Source organism: Polyodon spathula, chromosome 13, assembly GCF_017654505.1.
Source record: "Polyodon spathula isolate WHYD16114869_AA chromosome 13, ASM1765450v1, whole genome shotgun sequence".
NCBI classification, from domain to species: Eukaryota; Metazoa; Chordata; class Actinopteri; order Acipenseriformes; family Polyodontidae; genus Polyodon; species Polyodon spathula.
This window is the reverse complement of record NC_054546.1, coordinates 13,586,844-13,614,621: the sequence shown is the minus strand read 5'-3', so window position 1 is coordinate 13,614,621 and position 27,778 is coordinate 13,586,844. Positions and strand designations below refer to the sequence as shown.

General features: G+C 36.0%; 1 protein-coding gene across 3 annotated transcripts in view; it reads right to left on the bottom strand.

Annotated features, from left to right (window-relative positions):
* Positions 1-1,250: 1,250 nt before the first annotated feature.
* LOC121325521 (cGMP-dependent protein kinase 1-like) overlaps positions 1,251-27,778 on the bottom strand; it is a 143,069-nt gene continuing 116,541 nt past the window's right edge. Inside the window, exons 1-12 of one of the 3 annotated variants that reach the window (XM_041268078.1) lie at positions 23,909-24,024; positions 23,663-23,728; positions 17,446-17,520; positions 6,473-6,569; positions 5,364-5,503; positions 4,107-4,196; positions 3,872-4,013; positions 3,532-3,695; positions 2,644-2,766; positions 2,443-2,505; positions 2,278-2,344; positions 1,251-1,905 (exon numbers count right to left, since the gene is read on the bottom strand). In XM_041268078.1, the coding sequence (XP_041124012.1) occupies positions 1,807-1,905; positions 2,278-2,344; positions 2,443-2,505; positions 2,644-2,766; positions 3,532-3,695; positions 3,872-4,013; positions 4,107-4,196; positions 5,364-5,503; positions 6,473-6,569; positions 17,446-17,520; positions 23,663-23,728; positions 23,909-24,009 (1,227 nt within the window). In that variant the 5' untranslated portion in view covers positions 24,010-24,024 and the 3' untranslated portion in view covers positions 1,251-1,806. Of the gene's footprint in view, positions 1,906-2,277; positions 2,345-2,442; positions 2,506-2,643; positions 2,767-3,531; positions 3,696-3,871; positions 4,014-4,106; positions 4,197-5,363; positions 5,504-6,472; positions 6,570-17,445; positions 17,521-23,662; positions 23,729-23,908; positions 24,025-27,778 lie in introns of those variants that run through there. The other 2 variants (XM_041268077.1, XM_041268076.1) reach the window with 2 other exon arrangements.

The following is a 27,778-nucleotide window of genomic DNA, read 5'->3' as shown; positions in this document are numbered from 1 at the left end:
ACTTGTTCCAATATAAAGACATATATACCATCTGTTCTCTTAAAATCGTACTAGCTATGAGATCCCCTGAAATGTATTCCTAAAGATGATGCACACTTCATTTCAAATGCATCTATTAAATCATAAATCACTATGGTGATGATGATTTCATGATCCTGCATTTAACAGTGTGTCAGTCGCTCATGCTTCTGCACCAGTCTGCCACCTGGTGGTACTGTACACTCTTCTTCATTAGAACTGTTCTTCATTAGTCTGTGCTAATCGCAAAACAACATGGGGTAAAGACTACTCTGGTGATGCTCATGCTAACACACTCTAAACAATAATAAAAATAATAATAATAATAATAATAATAATAAATAATAATAATAATAATAATAATAATAATAATAATAATAACAACACCAGAAGCTGCTAACGAATTATTTGTATGATGCTAATATGATAGTTGGATCCCTCTGTTTAATAGAAGAACCAAAAGAACCTTGGTACAATTTTAGACAAACATTTGAAAGTCTTTATCAATGTCTTGTTTATATTACTTCTGTGTATCTTCTGAATGAGTGTTTAAAGTTATGGATGGGTGCCATAGTAATGTTTGAACAGACGCAACATGAAGTGATTCATTTTGTCAATATAGTATTAAACATTATAAGGACAATAAAAAAAAAAATGTTGAACGTTGAAAGGTCTGTAGCAGAACATTAGAATATGACGTTTCCCTTGTATAAATGTTGCAATTTTAATCTTTTACTTAGATCAATTCTAATCTTTTACTACAGTATAGTAGTAATGAAATGGATGTAGAAGATGATTACATGTACATGTCCCAATGCTTAATTTCCCCCTAATGCAGTTTAAAAAGGTATTGCATATGTAAACAAAAAACAACCAAATGAATAACTTAAAATTGCGTCTGAATCTGTGCATAAAAAGAAAAAAAAAAACTTAAGTCTATTGATGTTCTTCGTAGTTTGTCAAGTATCATAACCATTATCTAAGGAATCAAAAGTATATAATTTGTGCTTTTAAAGTCTGTGTGTATATATATATATATATATATATATATATATATATATATATATATATATATATATATATATATATATATATATATATATATATATATATATATATATATATATATATATATATTATTTTAATGTAAAACAACATTCAGTACTCATTACAATAAAATATATATATATATCATGATGATATACTATATAATATATATATATATATATATATATATAAATTTTAAAAATAAAGAAAAACAGACACTGCTCTGACATGATTAATCCAATAGGGTATGATCCTCTTGTGCAGTACACACTGGCCTGCTATATAAGACAAGGCATACTCAAATTGAAATGCTCCACAATATCAGTACCATAGGCATCTAGAATACTGAATACTATGAATATTTATCACAAATAATTATTCTGGTTTTCAATACATTGTTCTTATTCCATTTTCAGCTTCATTGATTACAGAATAGCAGGTTCACTGCAGCCAAAGAATATTTGTTTTGCTGCTAACTTTAAAAAAGGCCTTGCTCCAGGACCACCATATGAACGATCATACACCTGAACGTAAAACACTGAAGGAGCACAATTGTTATGTAAGCATACGTCCTAATGCCACTGTAGTAACTGTAGTAGCATCAGTGAAGGCATCTTGGTGACCCAGAGCACTAATCTTCCCTTCATTTCCATTTTTTTCCTTCATTGTTTCAGTTTTGCAGGCAGCCACGTTCCAAAGAAGTTGTCCTCGGCAATGCAGAAGCAGGTTCAGAAAAGGAGGTCAGAAATCGGTGTCCCATCCTGAGTTGTCATCTGGAGGTGGGTCTTCACTGTCCTCAGGGAAACTGTCAAAGTTGCTTGTGTCAGTTGGAGATGTGACCTAAAAAAAAAGACAAATGGTTAGTAAGAATAGCACATTCAAATGCATCTGACATTATTCCATGAAAAATATACCATATTTTGCTATTTTCAAGATTGACGTAACCCTTTATCTTCTGAAATGAACAGTACAATATTATAAGACTGAATATCAGCTCAGATAATTGTTGACTTGTCCAACATTTATCGAATTGTGTTTTATACATTGAAACACTTTTTAGTAATTATTTAACACATGATATATTATTTCAAAGCATTTTACAATCTTTTTTTTTTTTGGTTAGTCTGAAAACCAGAACACTAAAACTTAATAAGAAATACATCTTTGGAAAAGACCTAGCACAGGTAAAAACATATTAGGATTAAAACTCACATTAGGTATGATAGGAGGTGTCAATGTTCCTTTCCGCAATCCTTCCCAATTAAATCCTTCAAACCATCTGAACAGAGAAAAAAAAGTAAGCAACAGTCTCTAAGAGAAAGAAAACAAGAAACCGCTTGTGGTGCTTGTCTATTATGACAATGTGGTCTGACTTACTTGTGCTTTTGGATGTCTTTGACACCATTCTTCAAGTTTCCTAATCTTTCTGATGGATTATCCCTGGAATAAAAATATATTCACATTATATGTATGTGTGTGTGTGTGTGTGTATATGCTTATATATATATATATATATATATATAGCACTTGTTCAGAATCATATCACTTTGGGCAAAATAATTTACATTGGCAACTCACCTGCATAGCTTTTTGATTAAATTAGCAGCATTTTTGGTAATCTTCTTTGGAAATTCAATCATGTCGATGCCCCGCAATATGATGTTATACGTTTTCATGGGGTCCGGGCCTGAGAAAGGTGGACTGAGGTGGGCAAAAAAGAATTTACTTTTAAACCAGCATTTTTACGATAACAGTAATGATAACAAAATCATCTTTTGTGTGTAATTTTTGGTTCACTGAAAAAGAGACACAAAGAAGTGTTTTTTGTGAGTTTTTTTGCAGCTGTATGTTTGAAACTTAGTGACATTTGGGGAGAGTGGACATATCTACCCTGGAACAGTTGCGCTCTGTTTTTCACACCCAGCTTGGAGCACAAGTACTGAGTTTCTGATGACTTCAAGAACGCAACCCCAGGAAGCCTGTGTTTTGGACAGGCTCCTCACATGTACAACAACAGAACTGTGTTTCATTTTTTAATCTGTAGGGGCTTCCTTCTAGTCAAGATTGAGGCATTTCAGCAAGAACAGAAGGCAAGTCTTTCACTGAACATGTTACAGAACTGGCCTGTGGTTAAGCAATGATCCCGGGTCTCAAGTGCTGTCAATCCTTTTATCTTTTACACTCATTGGGGTTCAGTACCAAAAGAGGTAGGAATAAAACAAATATTTTAGGCAATAATGTGTGGTTTATAACTGAGACTGTATTTAAACTGCCCCCCCCCCCCCCCCTCCACACCTGATCAGTCTGCTAGTCTTTGTAGTCACCTTGGATAAAGGTGTCTGCTAAATTAACAAATAATAATAATAATAAGATGCCTAATGTACTGACAGAAAAAAAGGAGCAGAGTATAACACTTTAAACAAGACCCACATATTATGATGTTTATTATATCCATTGTTAGCTTACCTGCCAGTCAAGAGTTCATACATTAGGATGCCCAGTGACCAGTAATCTGCTGATATGTCGTGGCCTTTATTTAAAATAATCTCTGGGGCCACATACTCTGGAGTCCCACAGAAGGTCCATGTTTTCTTTCCAAATCCTATTTTTTTTGCAAAGCCAAAATCCACCTTTAAAAAAAAGGGAATATTAGAATTTAAAAAATAACTGTCAACCAAATAAAAGTTGAACAAACGTGGATCATAGACTTTTGTATACTTCTATATAAGCAACAGCTGTGCTTAAAGTTGGATTCATGTATATTTGCATGGTAGACTTGTAATCCATTTTGGGATGTTGTACTTACCAGCTTTGCATATCCTCTGTGATCCAGGATGAGGTTTTCCGGCTTGAGGTCCCGATATATAATTCCTTTGGAATGCAGATAAGCAAAAGCTTCAACTACACAGGCTGTGTAAAAACGTGTGGTTGAGTCTTCAAATGAACCTCTGTAATGCATACAAAGAGTTTACTGATTAAGATGTGTCTCCATTGTGAAGTTGCATGAAGCTCTTTGAAGTAAATATATGGTATCTCTGTACCTGTCCCTGAGAATGGTCCATAGCTCTCCTCCTAGGCAGGCCTCCATTAACATATATAAATACTTGCTGTCCTTGAAAGTTCTGTAGAGTCTGATTAAAAACAAAGGTAACACATCACCTTTTATTATACATATTCCCTTTATACATATTATATTTGAGATACTCTGCAAAACTTATTGAGGACTGTATAGCTCACATTATCATAGTCTTCAAACCGGGCAGCTGTAGCATAGCTGTGTATCTTGAAAAATATTTTCTTTATAATATTTGTGTAACAGCACATAAACATTAACAAACACAAGCAATGCAATTGTGGTTTAAGGTACACTATGTGGTTCCACATACATTTATATTATGCAGAAACTGAGGAAAGTGCATTCTCTAGATACTGTACATTCCTTTTCATACTGAGAAATAAAGCCAGTTGAAACATAAAACCAAGAACTATGCTGTCTGCTCTGCCCTGGCTCCACTTTATTGTGTCAGTATTAAAAATGTAGAAATAAGATCTTGTGAAAATGTGATAACCTCTAAGGTCACCTCCAAGGGAGTAATCTTGATCTGGTTCGATTATATATATATATATAAAAAAAAAAATCTTAGCATTGCATCATTATGACTTCGCTAGCAGTGAATTAATCTTTCCTTCCTCTCGAGGGGGCCCATGCACTAATATTTCCTTTTTGCTATCTGCATCTCTTTTATCATGTATATCTAACCAATGTCTCCATCCTTGCCATTAGTGTAATAATTAGTGTAATAATTTCCTGGCAGGAGTCCTTCAATTCCCGTAAATCTCAAAAAACTACTCACTTCTAAATCTTTTGTAGTCATTTTTGTATTACTTTAGTATAAATACATCTTAATTTGGATTCATATATTGTTTTTTTCTGACTTTATGTGAATGAAAAGACACATATTTGCCTGTTTTCCCATTGGAAATAGTGATATTTTGAAATATCACTGTCCTGGTCACAAAAGCAAAGTTTGTGGGGAATAATAGCCATTTTCTATACTTTTGAGGCATAAGCAATTAGGAAATAACACTTACTACCCAGGAACAAAAATTGTGTTACATAGTGTTATAATTTATACATTTCTTAGCAGATGGCACCAAGAACCCTACAACAAGGATAGGCTTAAATGTAGCCATTTCATAAAATGCAGTTAAAAGCTATGTTTCCTATACTTGATGGTGTTATTGATCCATACAAAACAATTAACCCTATGACTCATGCATTGGATCAGGGCCATTACCTCACAATGAAGTCAGAGTGTGCCTCCTGCATTATCTGCTTCTCTGACCGAATGTGCTCTTGCTGCCGGGTGTCCACTATGTGACGTTTCTTTAGGATTTTCATTGCAAACGTTTTGGCTTCATCACTTTTCATTTGCACCTTGAAAGTGAGAGGACATAGTTAATGGCTGTGATGTTCACTGGCTTTTTCCCGTTCAATTGTTTTGTACAATATCATCCTGTTACACATCTTCATTTTATTGATTTGCTTGAAAGGCTTACAATTCTTACAAACACACTCTCTGTTAACAATTAGCACGGTGTAAAAAACGTACTTTGTTGTATATGTCAGTTTTGTGTCCGTGAATGTTTTTGCATAGCCTGACTGCAACATCAGGGTTGTCTTTAATAGCCTTTTATGAACTATGAACTCAAATGGAACTTTTAAGCTTCCAATCAGGGCTAAACATATCAACAGCTTCAATGCTGAATTTTTCACATTGCGTCAATGTCAGTATCATCCCACAATCTATAAATAACATACATCAGTCTAAAAATTATGCCAAAAGCAAGAGGACACATGTCTTTTTGCATTCATTGATGTGCTGCAGTGCTTAAAATATGGCAGGACAGCCTAGAAGGGCTTTTTCTTTACTGTCATGTCAATAAACTCAAGTCCTAATCAGCTGCATTGCATCAGCCTCTCTTGACAATATGGAATATCGCACCACAGACGGTTGGACATGTTGTCAAGCAGTGACAACTAGGTTTCACTGAATGCTAAATTTCCCCAAATAGTGGTTTTACTAATAACTGCTCACAAGCTCATACATTCATTTGTAAATTAAACTTTTCAGTGCTTGCAAAGTGATAAGTGCTTTATCACCATTAGTGTAGGACCATATTTTATTGTGAAAATTGGGGTTTTAAGTGTTCGGATGAGAATCAGAATTTGTATCTTTCTTTACTTGCTTTTGTATTTGCACCTGCTTGCTGGGTAAACAAATGGATTACAAGTAACTGCCTCCCCATACACCCACGCAGTTTACAGTGAAACCAAAACTGCTTTATTGTTCAGTATGCACACAGTGGGATGGAGGAGGGGGGAAGGAGAGGGGTGGCAACCTACCAGTTCAACACGGCCGAATCCTCCAACTCCCAGCGTATCAATGATGTTGAAATCCACCAGGTTCTGGTTGGAGAAGAAGGCATTCTCAACTTCATATCTGCATTTTTTAAGATGGAAAAAAGGACATTTCTTTGAGGTGCTGATACAGCATGCAAGACGAATTAGCATAGGATGGCATGGTGCTGCCACGCTCTTCATCTGCTTTGGTTCCACCTTTAGGGGCTCTGGATGCAATTCTGGCATTTGCTTTGCTTTTGGTCCCACAAGAAATTTGAAAAGTAAAAAGGTCTGGTTCACAATTAGTTTGGTTTTTCGTTGTGGTTAATTGGATACCATTCAAGATTTTGAAGTTCCTTGTGCTACAGAAAAGTAGCTCCTTCAGCACCTAATTGTTTGTGCAGCCAGTAGAGAACTACGTAGACTACATGTCAAAGTCATTAAAACAGAAACCAGCAACTGGAACAGCCTACAGACACTTCAAAAACACAAATCTGGCACCAGAAAACTGCTTATTGAACAATGATCCTCCACACACTGCAAACACTGCAAACACAGAACAGCTCCTTGTTTAGCCTAACACTTCTCTTTAATATCCGGTGCTTCAAACTCTGATCTACGTCTTTGTTAATTTTCAAATATGCTCACACTGTAAACTGGCATTAAGAGACACTGGCTGGTAAATACAAGCAGTCCTCACACATGTAGCAGTTCTACTGCCAAAACAAGACCCAGTTCCACTGAAATACAAGTCTAAAAATAATCACAAATTGGACCATAACTGTCTTATCAGGGTCCTTCCTGTAGCAGAACCACTAGCCTAAAAAAAGAATTCAAGCACAGGGATGTCCCCGTCATTCACCTTCACCTTTATGCAGCACATCACCTGATATGTGGGAACTCCGCTGACAGAACTGATTATACTGTAGGTATCATATTTTGGAATGTCATTTTCCTAACTATATAGGAGTATGCCTTAAGCATTTTCTGCAGAGCTGCCATTGACATCGATTCATTTGCGCATGTGTATAAATGCTATATTTTATATATCGCTTTGTATTTATTAACTGTTCTTTTGCAATAGAATAACTGGTATATCCAGTCAATTCTCATTAAAACGAACTCGGACTAAACTAATTTCCTGATACTACCAATTTAGCAGTTTATTGTAAATTAGCCCCACCCCTTTATTTTTTAAGCAGGGGTAAAAAAAAAAAAACAACCTTTACGTTTCTTTATTGAGAGCGGCGTTTATTCGAGGGCGGCATCTATTAAAAAGCTGATATCTGAGTGAGGCGTTAATTCGAGGGTGGTGTGAATTTGAGGGCAGCGCTATTGAAGTAATACGAATTTTATATGTCAGTATATATATATATATATATATATATATATATATATATATATATATATATATATATATATATAACGCTTTTAGTTTTTTTGGCTTTTTCATGTGGTTAATTGGACACCATTTTAAGAAAATATTATTTTTTTTACATCTTGTCTGTTCTACAGGAATGCTGAATCCTTTACATTGTAACATCACAGTTCCCTGAACTGCAAATTGAATTATTGCAACATTACAAATGTACAATTTAATAATGTCGGATAAACTATAGTTACCAATGTACAGTACATCTGAAATGTCACCCCATAGCTTCTTGTTTTCAGGTCAATACCTTAAGTGGCCAAAAGAAATGAGTAAACTGGGTCATCTATCATATCTGTAGTGTCATTTACAAGCCAGTGACAGGTCCTGTCAAACACAGTAACTTTCTATTACATTGCATAATCCTATTTCAACACATTATAATGCATTACTAATCCTCTCTATATCGACATACAGTATCTATATTATATATAGTACATTGTTTAATGAAGGCCTATACATTCTCTTTCTGAACAAACGATCCAAAACAACATTTTTCTTTTGCTAATTCCATTAGTTTTGCATCACACTTCAAACCCTTGCAGATGATTGTAATACTATGTAGTCTACAACAAATGATATTCCTATATATCTTGATATATTTTCAGGGTAGTATATTTAAAGATTAGTTATTGGAATGTTGATACTAAATGAACTAACTTAATACAGTTGCTACACGTCTTCAAATATACTGGTATCTTTATAATAAATATGGCACACTAAAAGCTAAACGAGTTATGGAAAGTGTGACATGTAGCTAACATATAACTGTCACATACATCTGTCAACCTCAGCAGTTGGCATTGCTACCTAACTCAATACTGTCTTCAGTTTTAATTGCTCAGTCCACAGCACAAAACCACACCACAATTTGGAACTTTGTAGTCTTTGCTTGATACAAGATAATAGAGACACCAAACTAACCTTAAACAGAGGGAAGCTCTTCTAGCACAAATGTACACTACTTATTTAAGTCTTGCCTTTATTAAACATGGAATTATTTGTACAAGGTAAAACAAAAAAACATAAACATGAAAAAAAAACACCAAGCTGTCTCATGTTTTCACACAAAACAGTAGTTGGATGCAATTATTTCCCCATGACCTGAGATAACTTGTACATGCTGTGCAATGCCTTGGGCATTATTTCCAGTTTACCATGTCATATTGTATTTTCTTCTGCTCTACTTGCAGTATACAGTACTTTAAAATATATTATTAATAATACTATCTACCGAATCATTATTAAAAGAAAATGCATTCAATATTTTTGTAACCAGTTACAGCTGTGGGCGCCTGATGTAGAAAAAACAACCCCAGTTTGCTTAAATGTAATGTTGCTTTTCAACAGTAGGAATATTAATTGATGGTGCTACTGGTTAGACCCGATTCAAAGTGTTGGCGTACTGATAAGGGCATTCCAGTCTAGTCAATACTGTCAGGGCAGTGCTTTATGATCCCCATGTTATTCAGTTACTTTAACATGTCTACGCAGCTCAAAATGTAGAGGAACCAGGAACAGCATCAACACACCAATTACCATTTGATTTTATTACTAGATTTACCTTAGGGAGCCTAGAGTCAAGCCCAAAGGAGTGTTGATTCAAACAGAGCGAAAATGGATGCAATTGTTTAAACCACTTTAAGTTCTACATCTTTATTTTAGCCTATTGTAATTAGCGACGTGGCCGGTGTTTGTGCTTATGTGCAGTACCACCACTTTTTAAAACAATTTTGCAGGACACATATAAACACGCCATCTTGTGGCAGCTTCTATAACTGCAACTAAACAAAGTGCAAACTGCTACACTTCATAAAGCCATTCGAAGCCTATGCAAGCTTATACCTGGAATTACAGTAACATGTGATGATGCTTTGTTAACCCTTTGCGGTCCTATGTCAGACCAGGTCCGACATAACAATTTTTCCTTTTCAGTCCGATGTCGGACAGGGTCATCGTGTCAAGCACAGGTCTCTAGTCGTTTTTTCTCCGGAAAAAGCCAAGAAAACCTTTCAAACAAGATAGATGCACAAGATAGATGCTTTCGCATCCAGCGGTCAAAGAATATCACTGACATTTGCAAATTAGCTTTTGGAGAAGTTATACTAATAAAATAATGACTTGGATCGCATTATTGAGGAGTAAAACGAGTGATCAGGAGATTTATCAGTATGCACAACTATGAAAAGGTATGTGATAAATACAGAGAAGAAGGGGTGGGCAGGGCTTTAGATGCAGTACTTAAACAGTGCGTGTAAAATAAGCAGCGCGCATAAAAATAAATTGGACCTGATGCACCTGACAGGCACTGAATAAACGGACTGCTAAGGGTTAAACACAGACAGTCCACTGTTATAAAGGCAAATACTACACATTGTGGTGGGATTATTATTCTACACCGGGTGAAATTGCATGCAACATTATACAACTAAACATCAACATATGAAAATGCTTGTTTTATCATACTTTTATAGTTAAAAGAAAGAAAGCATTTGGGAATGTAGCACAAGCTTTCCATTTTCTAATAAATATAAATGTTTAAAATAATAATAATATGTAATATCGGTACTAAGAAACACAATGCACAGAGTATGCTTTGAAATCTTCCTGATAATCTTTAAAAAAAATAACTATTATCTACACCAAATGGCTTTCATTTTTATTAAATTTATAATATAATCAAATATAAATAGAACAAATGATTAATGATTAATTAATTTTTACTGGGATTACATAAAAAATACTTTTTTTTTTTTTATTTAGTAATTGGCAATTGATTTTACCCAATTTGAAATGTCCAATTGTGTTTTAGGCTCAGGTCACCGCTACCACCCCTGATCTGACTCAGGAGTAGCGAAGATGAACATATTTTGTCCTCCAAAGCGTGTGCCGTCAGCTGACCACTTCTTTTCACTCTGCAGGCCCGCCATGCAGCCAACCCAGAGCTACAGTGTCGGAGGACAACGCAGCTCTGGGCAGCTTACAGGCAAGCCCGTAGGCGCATGGCCAGTCTACAGGTGTGGCTGGTGCGTGGTGAGCTGAGGACACCCTGGCGAACCTAAGCCTTCCCCACCCAAGCCACGCTCAGCCAATTGTGCGCTGCCCCTAGCAGCTGCCATCCACGGTTGGCAGTGGAACAGCCTGGACTTGAACTGGCGACCTCCAGGCTATAGGACGCATCTTGCACTCCACACGGAACGCCTTTACAGGAAGCGCCACTTGGGAGCCAAAAAATACATAATTAAGCAGCAACAACTACTATACATTCTCTTTCTGAACAAACGATCCAAAACAACAATTACATGAGACATTTTTCTTCTGCTAATTCCATTAGTTTTGCATCACACTTCAAACCCTTGCAGATGATTGTAATACTATGTAGTCTACAACAAATGAAAGACGGCTAGTAGAGCATCTCATCAGGAAAGCACATAAACACTTGATGGTTCTCTTGCCTCTCGTGTGGATGCAAAAGACTGAATTGTTTGCATCAGTGGGTGTTTGTCATGGCAACAATGTCTCTGCAAGAAAGAGCTGAATCACTCTTTGTAAGAATGGATCAGAAATGGAGAACCTCTTTCGTGACATGTAGAATTTACATATTCATATACTTTGATCCAGTGCATTAGAGAACTTATTTTATTTTTACCTCTACAGAGAAAAGTTGCCTGATGGTGCTACTACAAAGCACAGAGAGCACTGAACTAGATGCAAATTAGACTGTATGACATTGACAGTGTCACAGGTGATCTGTATCCCAGCAGTTTTTTTTATATAATTATATCTCAAGAATAATTCTTTCTGCATGGCTTTACTAGCCCATGTGAACTATACTGGTGTTTTAAATATAAAAGCTCAACTGTTGCGTGTATAACAAAGAGACTACTAAAATCGTCTGGTTGATCAAAATACAGATCTGTGCGTGAGCAGTAATTTGGAACATTTACATGTGTGTGTTTCCTTCTTTAAAAGACTTAGTCAGATATGCAATATGCTTTGTTTTTCTTTCTGCTGGCTCAATGGGCCTCGATTGAAAAATACATTATCCTGGGTTAACCATTAATTAGAATGCTCTATGTGAATATTAAAGTGGAATTATATTTCATATTTAAAAATGATTTGCTGTTTTATGAACACCAAATGATTCAATAAACGTTTGGTTGTGGCACAGCCCCTGATAACCAGATGAAAAAGTAAATATCACCACCAGAGGGCACACTTGTAGAAGTATAACAATTATATTACTGGTTAGTTATGTTCATACTCATCCAAATTTGCAGATTTACCACTAAACCCACTTCTGCCATGAAGGATACATTTAGGTGTTAGGAAGTGAAAGAGCAGACATTCAAAACCAAGCTTTCAAGACTAATTAGTCAAGGATCTTTTAACTGAAGTTTAACAAGTTGGGTTTTATTTTGTGATCTATGAAAAAAAAGTTTCAGCAAAAAATGTAACACAGTCTCGAAATCTACAAATAATAATTTAAAAAAAAAACACATTTTATATTTGCTTCTGTTTTAAATATTGTCTGCCCATATCCTCCCTCTCCACTAACAGAAAGTGCCACTTGAACCCCCCAGTGGAAGCAGTAACAGGCTCTGTGGTACAAGCCCCTGGAGAGGCACACTGTGCAGCAACGTGAATTGCCCAAGCACGAGTCAGAAGATTCAGAATGCACTCACAAACAGATGGCTCCAGCTATCCTTACAAAACCTTTTTCCTCAAGTTTTATGTTTGATTTCTATAACAACTTAGCAGTGTGAGACAATTTAAAGGGTGTGTCAGTTTTCACTGATCTGTATTTACTTTTTCTTTTCACTATCCTATCAAGTGGGGTGCACTCTGTTACTGTCAGGCCTCTCCTTCCTCTTTTTTGTCTAACTGGATATCCCACTAAAAAGTCGACGGAATTCAATGTACTTTGGCATGTGATTAGAGGCTTTGGTGCTCCAGCCTACTGTCGACAATGATGGTCACAGTTCCAAGGCCAAGGTTAGAGTTGGGTCAGACTGTTATGTAATTCACTCTGCCAGTGACAACAGATACAGCCACAGGCACTGAACCGGTGTTCTGCTCTCACACATTGGGGAATGGAGGGTATATGTGTTTTGATGGCTGTGATTTACAGGGATACAAATTCACAAAAAACTTTTTTTTTTTTTTTTTTTTTTTACTGTGATTACTAGCAAACAGGTTCTAAATACCCAGCAATAATAATAATAATAATAATAATAATAATAATAATAATAATAACTGCATTATTATTATTATTATATTTATTATTATTATTATTATTATTATTATTATTATTATTATTAGTAGTAGTAGTAGTAGTATCTGGATTATTATTCTACTGATTTTGGAACTGGTTTTATAATTGAACCCGCATTTTTAACTGGGACTTTAAGTCTCACGGATGTTGTCCAACATTGGCTTGTGATGCTTTTGAAACAAAGGATATAAATATTCACAAACTCAGCAGCAATAAACAAACATGTTAGCAGTACAAGTAGTCAGTTGAAAATTTTAAAACGGGTAAAACCCTGGAAAGGTTCCCATTAATACTGCACAGTCCATCAATGACAATCTTGATAGTTTATTTTTCTAATGTGTTTATTTTAAATGTAGACACACATCATTAGCAATGGTACCCATGCAATAGCAGCACTGCAATGAAATCCCTCAAGCATGTGCTCATTATACGTTAACCATTATATGTGTGTTATATTTTTATATGGGTAAGTAAAGCATTCTTAATGAATGTTGAGCATAGCTACTATATTAAAGTAGTGTATACTATATTACCAAGCCACAGTGCCAAAGTAATGCTAAATAACCAATCAAGATTAATAGACACCCCCACAGTGAACTGAGTGTTAAATATTGAACTAAAGTCTTGCTACTTAAACCATCACAGTCTCAATATAGTGTAGAGTAAATTGACTTGAGTTCTGCACTTATACAGTAGTTATTGCCTTGCTGCATTACCACTTTTACCAAATTGCTGTAATGCTTTCATTTCAGTTTATGCCATATTACTTTCCTATAATGAAGGTTTTGTGTTCTCATAAAACACATCAATGTTAATGGTATACCATGAAGATAATTTGAGCTATTGTAAGGTAAAGAAATATTTTTTGTTGAAAAATTTCCAAGATGTTATCTTAATAAACATGAAATATAAAGCTGATGCTGTTTCAACAAAAAACAAGTTATTGTATAAATAAATGGTTTGTTTTGATTAACTCCTAAAACCTTATAAACACACACGTATTTGACCATAACTGAAGAAATATATTTATAAACATTACAATGATTAGTAAAACAAATCTATGTATAATTTCTGTATTGTTAACCACAGTTAATCCATCTCCTTATAAATATAAGGTCGTGAAATGGGCAGAAGTGCACATTTATTATTTGACTTGATGGAAGCTGCTCTGGTTTTAAAACTTAATTTATGCAACCTTTTGAACTGAAATCCAATATGCTTTGTGATCTCCATAAAAGACTTAACAAATAATACAACAAATATTTTCCGTAGAGGTGTACACTGTAGGGATAGGTTGCTTTTGCCTTTACAGTGCTGATGTCCACTGTATACATTTTGTTTTAAAACAAACAAGCTCAAATTAATTACAAGAAGCCTATTTTCTAGTATGTTTAGCACTCTATGTAAATACTGTATTTTCAGTAAATGTCAATCTCAATACTGAACGTAAGAACGATTATATACATTGTAACGGATGCAGCAGGACAGGCAGGCCTGCAATATAAAAAGCTTCTGTTTAATTTAAGTATTTTATTGTTTTATTTAATTATTAATTATCACCTGCACCTGGCAATTACTGGATATTAGAGCCAGGTGCAGGGTATAAAAGGGAACCAGTCCGTCTGCTCTAGGTTGCTGCTGTTGAGTGAAGGGCCCAGTGTAAAGGTCTGTTTTAAACCTACGTTTGGTTTTATAAAAATTTGTATCAAAGTGTTTTGTATTTGTGTTATATGTCAGGTAAACAGCTTAGCTGTCCTGCATGTTAGACAGGGACCTGCATGTGTGTAGTTAGTGCTAAATGAGAGCTAGGTTTGTTGTTTGTTTGTTTGTTTTGTGTTTTGAATAAAATGTGTTTAGAATAAAAAAAAAAAAAATCTAAGTTTTAATATCTGGGTCATGTTTTTAAAAGGGGCATGAACCCAAAAGTAAGGCCAGTTTGGTTTCTTTCTATATCTATCTATCTATCTATCTATCTATCTATCTGTACATTTCAGTGTGGTTTAATTCAAATGTAATTGTCGTATCCTAAGAAATAAAACATACCGTTTGATACCAGCACTCTGCCTTTCACAGTTCAGAAATTTTACACTAAGATTTGTTCTCCATTTAATACAACATTTCAAACAATTCTACACACGAAGTATAATGCATATATTTGTGTAGTTACGATGTTAGTTTAATTAGCAAAATACCGGGTATCCAAGCTAAAAACTATGCAGAGGTATATATTAACTTTCAACAAGAAATAATAAATTTAATAATAATAATAATAATAATAATAAACTTTATTTTGTATAGTACCCTTAAAAGCAGTCATCTCAGAGTGCTTCACAATTAATAGTACTGCAATAAATAAACAGATTATGCACAAAAGAAACATAAGGACATAAAACAAACATACAAATCATAAAAACGCCTTTCTAAAAAATGAAGTCTTTAACTTTAAAAATATTCAAAGCCGCCAAGTCCCTGATCTCTAGTGGAATAGAGTTCCATAATTCGGGGCAACAGATGGCCCGGTCGCCCATAGAGCGCAGGTGAGCAGGCGGGACACACAGCAGTCTGAGATCAGCAGAGCGGAGGTTGCGAGTGGGAGTGTAAAAAGATAACAGATCTGACAGATAAGTCAGAGTTAGCCCATGAAGAGCCTTATAGGTCAACATTAAAATTTTAAAATCAATTCTAAACCTGATAGGCAGCCAGTGCAAGGCCTCCAAGACAGGAGTGATGTGATCTCTTGAGCAGGACGAGACAAAACACTGGCTGCAGAATTTTGAACGAATTGAATTTTATTGAGGATGCTGTTAGACACCCCAGCGAGCAGGGCATTACAGTAATCGATCCTGGAGAAAACAAAAGCATGAACCAGTTTTTCAGCTGCAGGTAGAGAAAGCATGGGATGCAGTTTGGCAATATTTCTAAGGTGTAAAAAAGAAACCTTTATTGAACAGTATTCAATCTGAATTCCGACCATTAAAGTGTATTCTGAATGTATCTTAACCTTGGGATCTCAGAGTTGTCACTGCTCTTTTAAAGATATACATATCAAAGAGCTCAGTGCTGATATCCTGGACCTTTCAGAAAGGAAGCTCACCGCTGTTCTGGTCCCACACATTCCCAGCAGGAGGAGCTGCAAGCGAGAACCCCTGGGGAATTGCATCAAGGAAACGACCAAAACACGTGCAGTAGCTAAGGGTGTTGTAAATCTAAGCTGTAAGGCAAATCCCTGAACAAATTCTGTTACACTGACTACGTGTTTGTGGCTAAACCTGGTAACAGTCGTCTTATCAAACATATTAATGATGGAATTCTACTTGTGCCACTTGTATATTGTGATTAAGTTTATTACTGTTTCTATTATCAAATAACATCCAAAAACGTTATAATGCGATCTAATTCCTTACAAGCCTCCCCTTTTTAATTTGCATAACAGCTATTTAGATGTATTAGCTACAGAAATATTTCTCCTTTTATTCATTTCGTTAACATGTATCATCTTGTTTAACAGGTACTTTTAAAAAAATGCAATGCTGTGTTATTCTTTTCAAAGTTTCTCTAATTGTTTGCAGAAATCCGCAAATATTTGGCCTGCCAAGAGGAAAAGCCAAAACAAGCATGTCTCCAAAGAATTGATGCAAGGGAAGCCAAGTGTCCCTCCTTCTGACAAGACAGTTTAGTTTTGCTGTGATAATTATTAGTTAGTGAATACCGTGAGTGTTAAAAAAGAAATTGAAGGACCAAGCTGCAATCCTTTCTACAATTACTGTTGGTAATAGTAGAATATAATTATTAAAGTTCATAAGGGATGTCGGGCTGCTGGATCTCAACTCTTGCGTTTTATAATTTCTCAAAGGCCATGTAGTAGAAATCCTGTTGGAAACTAACACTACTCGATTGAGCTGATGCCTTGGAAATAACTGAAAGATATGCAGTGACGGCTGCACACTTTAGATGGGCTAGCAGAGCATGTAAAACAAGGATCTCTAGTGTAGCTCAGTTTAGCACAGATTGGTTTTGTGGATTATCCAGATCAAGTTCAAGGCAACTGTGATCCGTTAACTAATCTCACTTCATTCTCCAGTAAATTATCATGATATATGTGATGTGCTGAAACAGGAAAGAAAGTGTGTGTGATGTTTTTGTATTTAATTTTGGACAATTTTTTTTGTACTGACTTTCAAACAATACAGACATGCATTTACTATCTGAAGATTACCCATTTCATGTTTATTATTAGCTAATACAGAAAAAGTGTAAGAAACAAACACTTACTTTGCCTTAGCTTCTGCATTCTCATAGGCTTTGTTAGATACATCTTCCAACCCTCCGATCAAGTGTTTAAATGAGCTGTAAAAGACAAAGAATATTTAGACTTCGCTTCCATGTGCCTTCTTTCGTTATCTTCAGGGCTTTGTACAACATATCTTTTTTACAAAAAAGTAGCTTGTCCCAAAATGTAAAACGTTATTAAAATTGCTGTGTTTTTGCTGTATGAAATAAATTAACCAACTTTCAACTCTTTGTTGTAAAATGCTGTTTCATAACAGGAAAGCTCTGCAGAACACAGAGAGGGCATAATAAAACAAACAGCAACTTTTTTTTATCTATCCCAGGGTCATTTGTATGCTCCAAGAAATAGTTTACTGCTATTACTGTTAGCAGCGGCACTACTTTTGTAGTGTAACTAATTTATTGTCTTGATTCTTTTTTTCTAAATAGTAATTGTTTTTCTTGCTGCATTGTTATGACCTGTATCTTCCACTGTATTCATTATCCACCTATCTATAAGGGTGTCGCTCACAGGCAGAGGCTCCCTTCTAAAAATAATTGCATTGGAAGGACAGCTTTTTGGCAGGGGAAAAACATTCTTGTCCAAAAAAGATGCCCCTCCCACAGGACCCTGTCTAAATCTGGTTGCCATGACGCCCAGAACAACACAAAAGCACAGCACAAGTGGCTAAAAAAAAAAATAAAAAATAAACATTGTAAATAAACACCAAAGTTGTGGTTCATGCCTTGTATTGTGGGTTGAAAATATTATCCATTCTCAATTTGCCCCTGCATAGTGTATAAAGAATTAATTCAAGTACTAGTAGGCATTTCACATAGGTGTTAAGCAGTTCTCTGGCTAGCTTAGTTGGTAGTACATTGGACTCTGATTCCCAGGATAATTAGTTCAACTGTCCAATATAGACCTATAAGGATTGGCTTTGAATCCAGTTTAAGTCACAAATTAAACCAATTTGAGAATTGCAAAATCCCCAGGTCAACATCATGAAATGTAATGATGAGTTTCGCAGAGCAGGTAGGCCAGCTTTACTCTTGGTGTAGTGTTATAATTGGAGTTCAAATCCTGCTGATTCTTTCCTTTATTTTCAGACTTGGTTTACTTACTTTCTAGTCAATGAAAAAGTAAGTTGTTCTATGAAAGTGAGATGATGCAGCGAGCTAAGTTATTAACATGCTGTACTGTTCTTCCTTGGGGAATTTCAAATCCAGCTGATTCTGCCTTTTCAAAGACTTTTTCAATGATAATTTACCACCTATTCAATGTGAAACATGGGCTAATCCCATGGCCTTCTCTCCCTCAAGCCAGCAGTTCAAATCCAGCTCCTAAAGGTGAGTTTCTGAGGTAAGTAATCATGTTGGTTGTGTTTCCAAAGATGGAGGAGGAGAGAACCTGCCCTGCAGAGGGGAGTAGAAGCTAGAGGTGTTGCTGCCTGAGAGGAAAAGGAAGTAGGAAAACAAACCATACTTTTCTCTTTTAAAGATACAATAATAGAATGCACACAATTAGTATATTTAAACAAGTATATGCAAATGAAGAAAACTACTGCTTGCCTCCTTCCTTTTTTTACCGGCAGCAACACCTCTACCATCTACACTCCTCCCTGATGGGGGGGCAGACCCCCCCCTGTCTATTCTCCCCTACCTCTGCAGGGCAGGTCTTCTCCACCATCTGTGGAAACACAACCAACATCATTACTTACCTCAGGAACTCACCTCCAGCACCTGGATTTGAACTGCTGTCTTCAGTGAGAGAAGGCCATGAGATGAGCCCACTCTGCCACCAGCACCCACAGGAAAGCTTTGCTTCAGACTGAATATAAAGGTAAATTATTTTCATAATCAGCTGGATTTGAATTCAGTCCCACAAGAAAGAACAGTACAGCATGCTAGTGAATTTGCCCACTGAACCATCTCACTTCCATAGAACAACTAGCTTTGACATTGATTATAAGGTAAATTAACCAAGTCTTTGAAAATAAAAGAAGGAATCAGCTGTTTTTTTAAGTCCCACAAGAAGGACCATGACAGCATGCTAGTGAACTAGCCCACCACATTACCTGTCTCCTTCTGACACACTAGAAGTCTAATCTTGTATATGATTGCATACTGCTGAAGTTGAGAGTCATGGCTTATTGCACAATTGCAGTTTCATGCCAATGAAGACAGGAGGGATTATCAAACCTAAACCTGTTACATTGTAGGGCTATGAAGAAAATATCAGGGATACCAGGGTAAATGCTATCAGTGTGTGTGTGTGTGTGTGTGTATGTACGTATGTATGTATGTATGTATGTATGTATGTATATGTGTATGTATATATATATATATATATATATATATATATATATATATATATATATATATATATATATATATATATATATATATATATATATCTATCTATCTATCTATCTTTCTATCTATCTATTTATTTATCACTGTCTCAGGTCAAGCTGTGGAATCTGAAGCTGCGCAGCAGAAATAATTCCACTTCTAGGACAGATAACTTTTTACAACATTTCTTAGTGCTGAAACAGTAAACGTTGGATGTTTCTCTTGCCATTCCATTATGAAGTAAACTTTCATACTCCCTACTACTATAATACCTCTGCTTTTAATTAATTATTCCTGAAACAAAATGAGCTGCAGTCCTTTCTAAACAGGTAAAGTTAGCATGAGCTAGCGTGAGTGAAGTGAGCTACATTAACACGGTCCTTTTCTTTCTGCAGAAGTGAACCTGGAAGGAGTCCAGGTGGACTGTGAAAGGGGTCTCAAGATTCAGGGAAGGAAAAGGAAGATTATCATGGAAAGCTACCTCTTTAGAGGAAGCTCAGCTGTGATGATCAAGGACTGGATGTGGATCACGAAAAGGCTTAAGATAGCTTATAGTAGTAGTTTTAAAGTAGTATGTTTCTGTATTTGTACCTGTGATTACTGTTTAGTTATTTAGAATAAATAGACTAAGCATGTTAGTGTATGCCGTTTTTTATGTATATACACCCTTTTAGGGCTTGTAATTATTATTGTTATATTAAGCATACATATTTAAAGAAAGAAAATGTTTTCATTGCTTTATATAGTTCTTACTATTTGCTGAGAAAGGGTTATCTTGTGGTTTGTCTTATCAAACATGTACAATGCTAAAGTCCAAAGTATTGAAGAATAGACAGTAAATATTTAGAATTATTATGAAATGGCGCCCCTGTTGGTTAGGATAGGCTGCAAAATCACTTGTTCAGTGGGTGTGTTGCTTGTAATAAAACAGGAATTCTATTATTTTACAGAAAGACAGGGGGAGGGTGATGGGGGAAGAGGGTTAAAGGGGGGAGAGGGGCAAGGTTGCCACTCGTCTGGAAATTTATAATCAGTAAAAAAAAAAAAAAGTCAAATTTTAACACTGTCCGTAAACCAGTAAATAACAAAAAAATAATAATAATTGGGATGGTGTATTTGTATTGATTTGCGGCTTTCCCAATCAGCTCGAATGACATATAGTTACTCCTTCTGTATAACAACACTCAAAACAGTGAATTATTTTTACCGATTCAACACTTAGCGTTGTTAATCCCATACTTAATTGCAAGCCTAATTAATTACTAAGTTGTAAACACATTTGAACAGAAGTTACTTATACAGTTGCTTGCTTTAGATAAGCAAAGATACCATACTTAATTTGATTTAACTGTAGGGAATAACAAATAAGTTAGCTACTTAATACATAGCTAAACCTCATCCTATCTGTCCTCCAGATGTACTGTACCTACAATTGTTAATGTGCATCTTTTGCACAAGTACTTAAAGCTCTGAGACAATAGATAGGTCTCAAACTAGACATCAAACAGCTACAATTCCAGGGAGGCAACATCAAAGCTCCTGGGAACTGTGGAGACATTTTAATTATCTATGAGTAGTAAGATGTGAATCACCATATCACAGGGTACTTCTCGTCAGCTGGAAAGCATAGAGACAGACAACAACAGACTAACTTTACATAACCTCTTAAGAAGAATGATCAGCACTTATGACGTAGGACAGAGCCGACCAAATCTGTCATTATCTGAACAGTACTATATGGAAAGGTTGTGTGGTGGCGTTTCAACATGTCCCCATCACACCCTTCTTTTCCACGCTGCCCTTCCAGTATAAATCATTATGAAGTTTTGGAACTAGGTCAAGTGGGACTTCTTACTGAAAACAAGCCTAGTTCTTACTGACAACAAGCTTGGTTCTTACTTGAAAACAGACAGCCACTACTTAAACTAACATGGGTAGATTCAAAGGATAAGCATTTTAAAGTTATGTAATAACTTTGTTCTGGAGGGACCTATGACTGATGGACTTTGGTGGGGCATAAAGAGAAAATTGTCTCTACTAGATCTGAAAAGTCGAAGAGAACTGTGTATTGAGAATGAGGCACCCTCGGGACAGCATTTCAGATACACATGGATTTAATTAAATATTTATACTCAGGGTGCAAGGAGGACACTAAAACTGGAGGGAATTGATGAATGGTAAATCTGGATCTGGAAAAATACAGATGGAAATTGATATATATGTGGATAGATTATTATCATCTTCAGCCATTTTCAATCCACAAAAATATGTGGTATATATATATATATATATATATATATATATATATATATATATATATATATAATATATAAAGCATATATGTATTTTTTCTTATTTCATGGAACTTTATATTTTTTCTGATGCCTCAGATCTTCAGCTGTGCATGGAGGGCTGCATACCTATTAAACTGCAGACATACCCACAGGATTCCAATCTTGTCGAATTACAGAAGCAAAAAATGTTAAACATGGCCAGTACACGGATTGGAGATAAGACCATATAGTACAGAGTGTGAGTAGAGTGGTTAGAGGCCTCTGGGCTCAAATCATAGTATCTTTCAAGGGAATGTGAAACACTGCTGCCTTGCTGTTGTCAAGACACGTAAACAGTTGCTTGTTGTGGCAGTTGTCAAAAGGGTTTCAGAGGACACTGGTACTATGCATTACTACATAAGGCAGGTTATTTCTTAGGTGGAGATACTTTTCTTTTGGTCCACAATGTTTTTGGTTTTCTTTGTATTAGGAGTGTTGTGCTTTCATTTAATGTTTATTAAAAATGACAATGAAAATAACAAAAAGTCATCCAATATAAGGTTCGATTAGGACATAAAAAGGCTAAGGATAGTGTTAGGATTACTTTTATGAATAATAATTACAACTATAATCAACTGCTTAACTATGGGTCGACTTTTTCCACAGCCCTCAAACCGACTCCTTTGTCATGTAATTCTCCTAGAGCCTAGGTCTTACTATTCCTAGCAGTACCAGGTAAACTACACAAAACTGATAATTATCTTTCCAGCAGAGCCAGGACCATTCAACCAAGATAAACAAGACCTTCCAGCCTGACTTTGTTGGAAATTAGTGGTTGATTTCCTGCGCTGCAAACTGTCTTTGTCTCTGCATATGATTTCCTTTTTTTAGCACAGCCTTGAAGCAGTGTAATTCTGTGCCCAATGGCATTGTGTGTGGGGGCCCCATTTACAATTCATCACACTAAAGGTTATCTCAGTGGATGGTTTATTTTAGTGTGTGAACACCATATTCATGTTTCTAAAAGAGACAGGGAACTGTGTGACTATTTAAGATGAAATACAGCACACTTTTGTCTGGTTTCACATACCCCAATAAGAACTCATTTTGTATTAACTATTGTTACCTTAGGTAAAGTAGTACAATATGTTTATAAATAAAAGTGTGAAAAGAATAAAACAGAGCTATTTTATCTTTACTTAGGATATTATGTGTTGTTCTTTTGTAAGAAAAAAATTTCCATCGTCTCCCAGGTACCCTGTGGAATTACAATGATGATACTAGTTGCACAAGTACAAACAATTATGAGCCCGGTATGCTGGACAGCATGGGTAGACTATGATGGTGAGAAGCACAACTTCTCATCAACGTTGATTTTTTTTCTATATTCTTAGCAGTATAGAAAGCTTTGAAAACTTTGGGAGATTTGAACAGAACTAACATTTTTATTTGAAAAGTAATTTCAAAGTGTGTTTGTCTTATAAAAAAAAAAAAAAAAACACAAAAAAAACACTCATTTACCTCTGCGGTGAGCAAATGCATTTAATTTAAAAGGCAATGAACTGTAAAATACATCATTAATTTGTACTTACTCTCTGTCAATAACCAAACAGGTCACAGCTTCAGCAGCAATGACGTTGGCTGTTCTGATATCTTCCCTGTTGAAAAGTTTAGAAAGAATAAAACCATTAATATAATGACTTATTGAATATCTAATGGTTTGTAAAGCTAAAGATTGTACTGTGTAAAGAACAAACCCACACAACATATATTTTGACATATTTAGTTGAATCATAGTTTTTTAAGGTTTTACTGTAACAGGTAAAATGAATACTGACTCTCTACATGTCTCTAGTTCAGCATCAGAATCTTCTTCAGTATATTCTGGGGAGGAATTGTCCCAGTCAGAAGAGTCTGTATCAGATTCAATGTAATCCATACTAAGAACAGGTCCATTCGATTAGACATTTGCACTTTCTCTTTCTGAGCTTGTCCTCTGCAAAGTCTTATACAGTGGAATGACACTGGAATTCTTCCCCAGTCTCTGACAGATTCAGATTATCTGTTCCCTCAAAGGTCACAGCTGCTGGTGGACGCTTCAGCTTGATAGCATTACAAAGCACAAGCAAAGCAGAATCTGAGTTGCATCCTCAGATAACCTCTGTCCACACAGACATGAAGCATTTTGTATAGTGGATCCAGTCCTCAGATCCAGATCCTCCTGCTTGTCATCATCCTTGAAATAACAGCTCAGCAGTGACATGCTCTAAACACCTGCTCTGTCCAGTCACAATGCCGGTGCCACAAGGAGACTCCATGCTTCCTCCCTGAACCAAACCCAACCCACACCTTTCCAAACAGCAGACCATGTGTGGTCACCAGAGACAGCTTCTGCACTTATACTCCACTCATCCTATGAAAGAATATTTTCAGACTGCATTATTTCAGCTGTACCGATTGTACCATTACAACCCCTGTTTGTAAGCAAAGTAGCCCCCTATTTGTGGATGAAAATAATGCAAAAACACATCTGATAAAATTATTTCATAATTATATGACCAACTCTAATGCTGTATTTTCCTTATTCTGCTGCATTTTGCTATGAAGTCATTCTGATATCCAACATTTAATTCTGCACTTGTGTTTTTTCCCAAAGTCATGTCAAAACCCATGATTCTGGATACTTGTTTGAGTTTCCATTAAACTGCACTTGTAAAACACTTGTAAAACACTTAAACTGCAAAAATAAAACACTGATCCCATTGTTGTTGTTTTGTATGTGGATTAAGCACTTTATGGAAATATTTGAACTGATGGTATTACTGTATCCACTTAGGCTGGGTCAGGGGAGGGGTGAATGTGTTGGAAGGAGTTAAGTCTGAAATATATAATCTGACCTGGCTACGTGCCTATTTGAAGAGCTGGGAATTAATCCAGGTATAAAACACTTCAAAAATAGGACTTGCATTATTTCACACTCAGTGCTTGGATAGTACGTTCAGAACATGTCACACGTCTTCACAAAAGACAAAGACAGGTGCGAAGATTGGATGTGTACAGTCATCACTCCAGCAGTGGCTATAAAGTATACATAAACCTCAGAACCTTGAGTTCATTTATTTGCATATCGGTTCCAAGTGGACAATAGCTTCCTCTTTTTAGCAAAAATAAAACGTATAATACTCAAGCCTTCTCCTAAATATTTGTATTCCTTCAACATAGACAAGTGTTTGTTAAGGTCAACCAGGAAAGTTCAGCAATGAATTTCCATTTCTGGGTGCTTGCCAAAATGAAGGACAGACACTAGGGCATATTACGTTTTAATTGCTTTGGGTCAATTGCAAGAGGCAGGAGATTAGAGGTAAAGCCCTAGAGTTAATATTGACGTCTCTGTGCACAAAAACAAAGCACCACACTGGGAACAATGTAAGGGGAATGTGCACCTGCGATTAAATGTCTATGTGAAACAATTAGTAGAAGCATGTTTCGTATACAGTTTCTGAGATGCAGGTTGATACTCAATAAAAACTTGACAAAGGCATTCCTAGAATACAATACAATTCAAAGCAATATTTAAAAGTGTGTGGGGGGTATCAACTGGAAGCAGAAAAGTCACATAACAGCAAATGTGGCAGCCATATTAGGTCGCTGCCACATTATATTATTGGTTTAATATTTATATATAACATTCATTAAAACAGCAAATTGATATGGTTATGAAACATCATAGTTATCTTATCTAATGTAGTTTTTCATTCACTTTTCTGTTTTAGTCATCTCGTACTGGAGACTTTTTAAAATTAAGATATTTAAATCACCCCCTTTCACCTTACTAGATCTCTCTGAATCATGTCTAACCTCCAACTACACATGTACTTCAGTCTGAAGCCCAAGTCAGTTAAAAGTCTGAAATGAGTACAACACAGTGTTAGAACACAGGCCTAAGTATACAAGTGTCTTTGTCAGATGTTCTCTGAGTTAACTAGCATGTTACCTAATTAACCTTTTGTCACCAATTATTGTTAACAGGTTAGGGTCCATGATTACTATAAATATAGGTAGAATAGGCACAAGTTTGTCATTCCTGAATGTAAGGGAGCAGAAAATGGCAAAATACGCTCAGTTAAGCAAAGAAATGAAGGTCAATCAGTCTCCAGACCTCAATCCCATAGAACTTGTATGGGACAAACTGGACAGAAGAGTCAAAGCAAAGCTACCCACAAGTGCCCTACATCTCTGGGAATTGCTGCAGAAGAGCTGGGAAGACATGTCGGGTGATTTCCTGCTGAAACTTGTTAACCTAACGTGTTTGTGAGGCTGTTATTAAAGCAAAGGGTGGCTATTTTGACGAATCCAAGATTTAGAGACGATATTCAATTTTCTTGAACATTGCTTTGATACTTCTTATGTTTTGTTTTGTATATTGTAACGTGTCATTTTCAAGTATTTACAGAAGCGTATATGACGTAAAACATTGTCAATTATGAAAAAAACCTAGTTTCCAGCAAGCATACTCAAACTTTTGACTGGTACTGTATATATATATATATATATATATATATATATATATATATATATATATATATAATATATATATACAGTGCCGTGAAAAAGTATTTGCCACCTGTCTAATTTTCTGCATTTTTGCATATGTCTGACACTGAATGTCATCAGATCTTCAACCAAAATCTAATATTTATTTATTAAAGAAAGTTATGCAACACCCAATGCCCCGTGTGAAAAAGTAATCGCCCCCTTAGACTCAATAACTGGTTACGCCACCTTTAGCAGCAATAACTGCAACCAAACGCTTCCTGTAGTTATTGATCAGTCTCTTACAGCGCCGTGGAGGAATTTTGGCCCACTCCTTCATGCAGAACTGCTTCAACTCACAAACAACATTTGTGGGTTTTTGAGTATAAACTGCTCGTTTCAGGTTCTGCTACAACATCTCAATGGGGTTTAGGTCTGGACTTTGACTAGGCCATTCCAAAACTTTACATTTTTTGTTCTTCAACCATTCTGATGTAGACTTGCTTGTTTGTTTCGGTTCATTGTTTTGCTGCATGACCCAGCTGCGCTTCAGCTCATGGACGGATGGCCTGACATTCTCCTGTAAAATTCTCTGATACAGAGCAGAATTCGTGGTTCCTTCAATGATGGCAAGTTGTCCAGGTCCTGATGAAGCAAAGCATCCCAAAATCATGACACTACCACCACCATGCTTGACCGTTGGTATGAGGTTCTTACTGTGGAATGCAGTGTTTGGTTTTTGCCAGACATAACGAGGCCCATGTTGGCCAAAAAGTTCAATTTTTGGCTCATCTGTCCATAGAACATGTTCTAGAACTCTTGAGGATCATCCAGGTGCTTTTTGGCAAACTTGAGATGAGCATTCATGTTCTCTGCCAAGAATCCCATTTTTGCCTGTGTCTTTCTGATGGTGGGAGTCATGAACACTGACCTTAGCCAAGGTTAGAGAGGCCTGCTGATCCCTGGATGTTGTTCTAGGGTTCTTTGTAACTTTTTAGACGATTTTACGTCTTGCTTTTGGAGAGATTTTGGCAGAACGGCCACTCCTGGAAAGATTGTTGGAGCCCCAGAGCCTTAGAAATGGCTTTGTAACCCTTTCCAAAATAATAGGCATCCACAACTTTTTCCTGGAGGTCTTCAGGAATTTCTTTTAATCGTGGCATGATGTGCCTCTA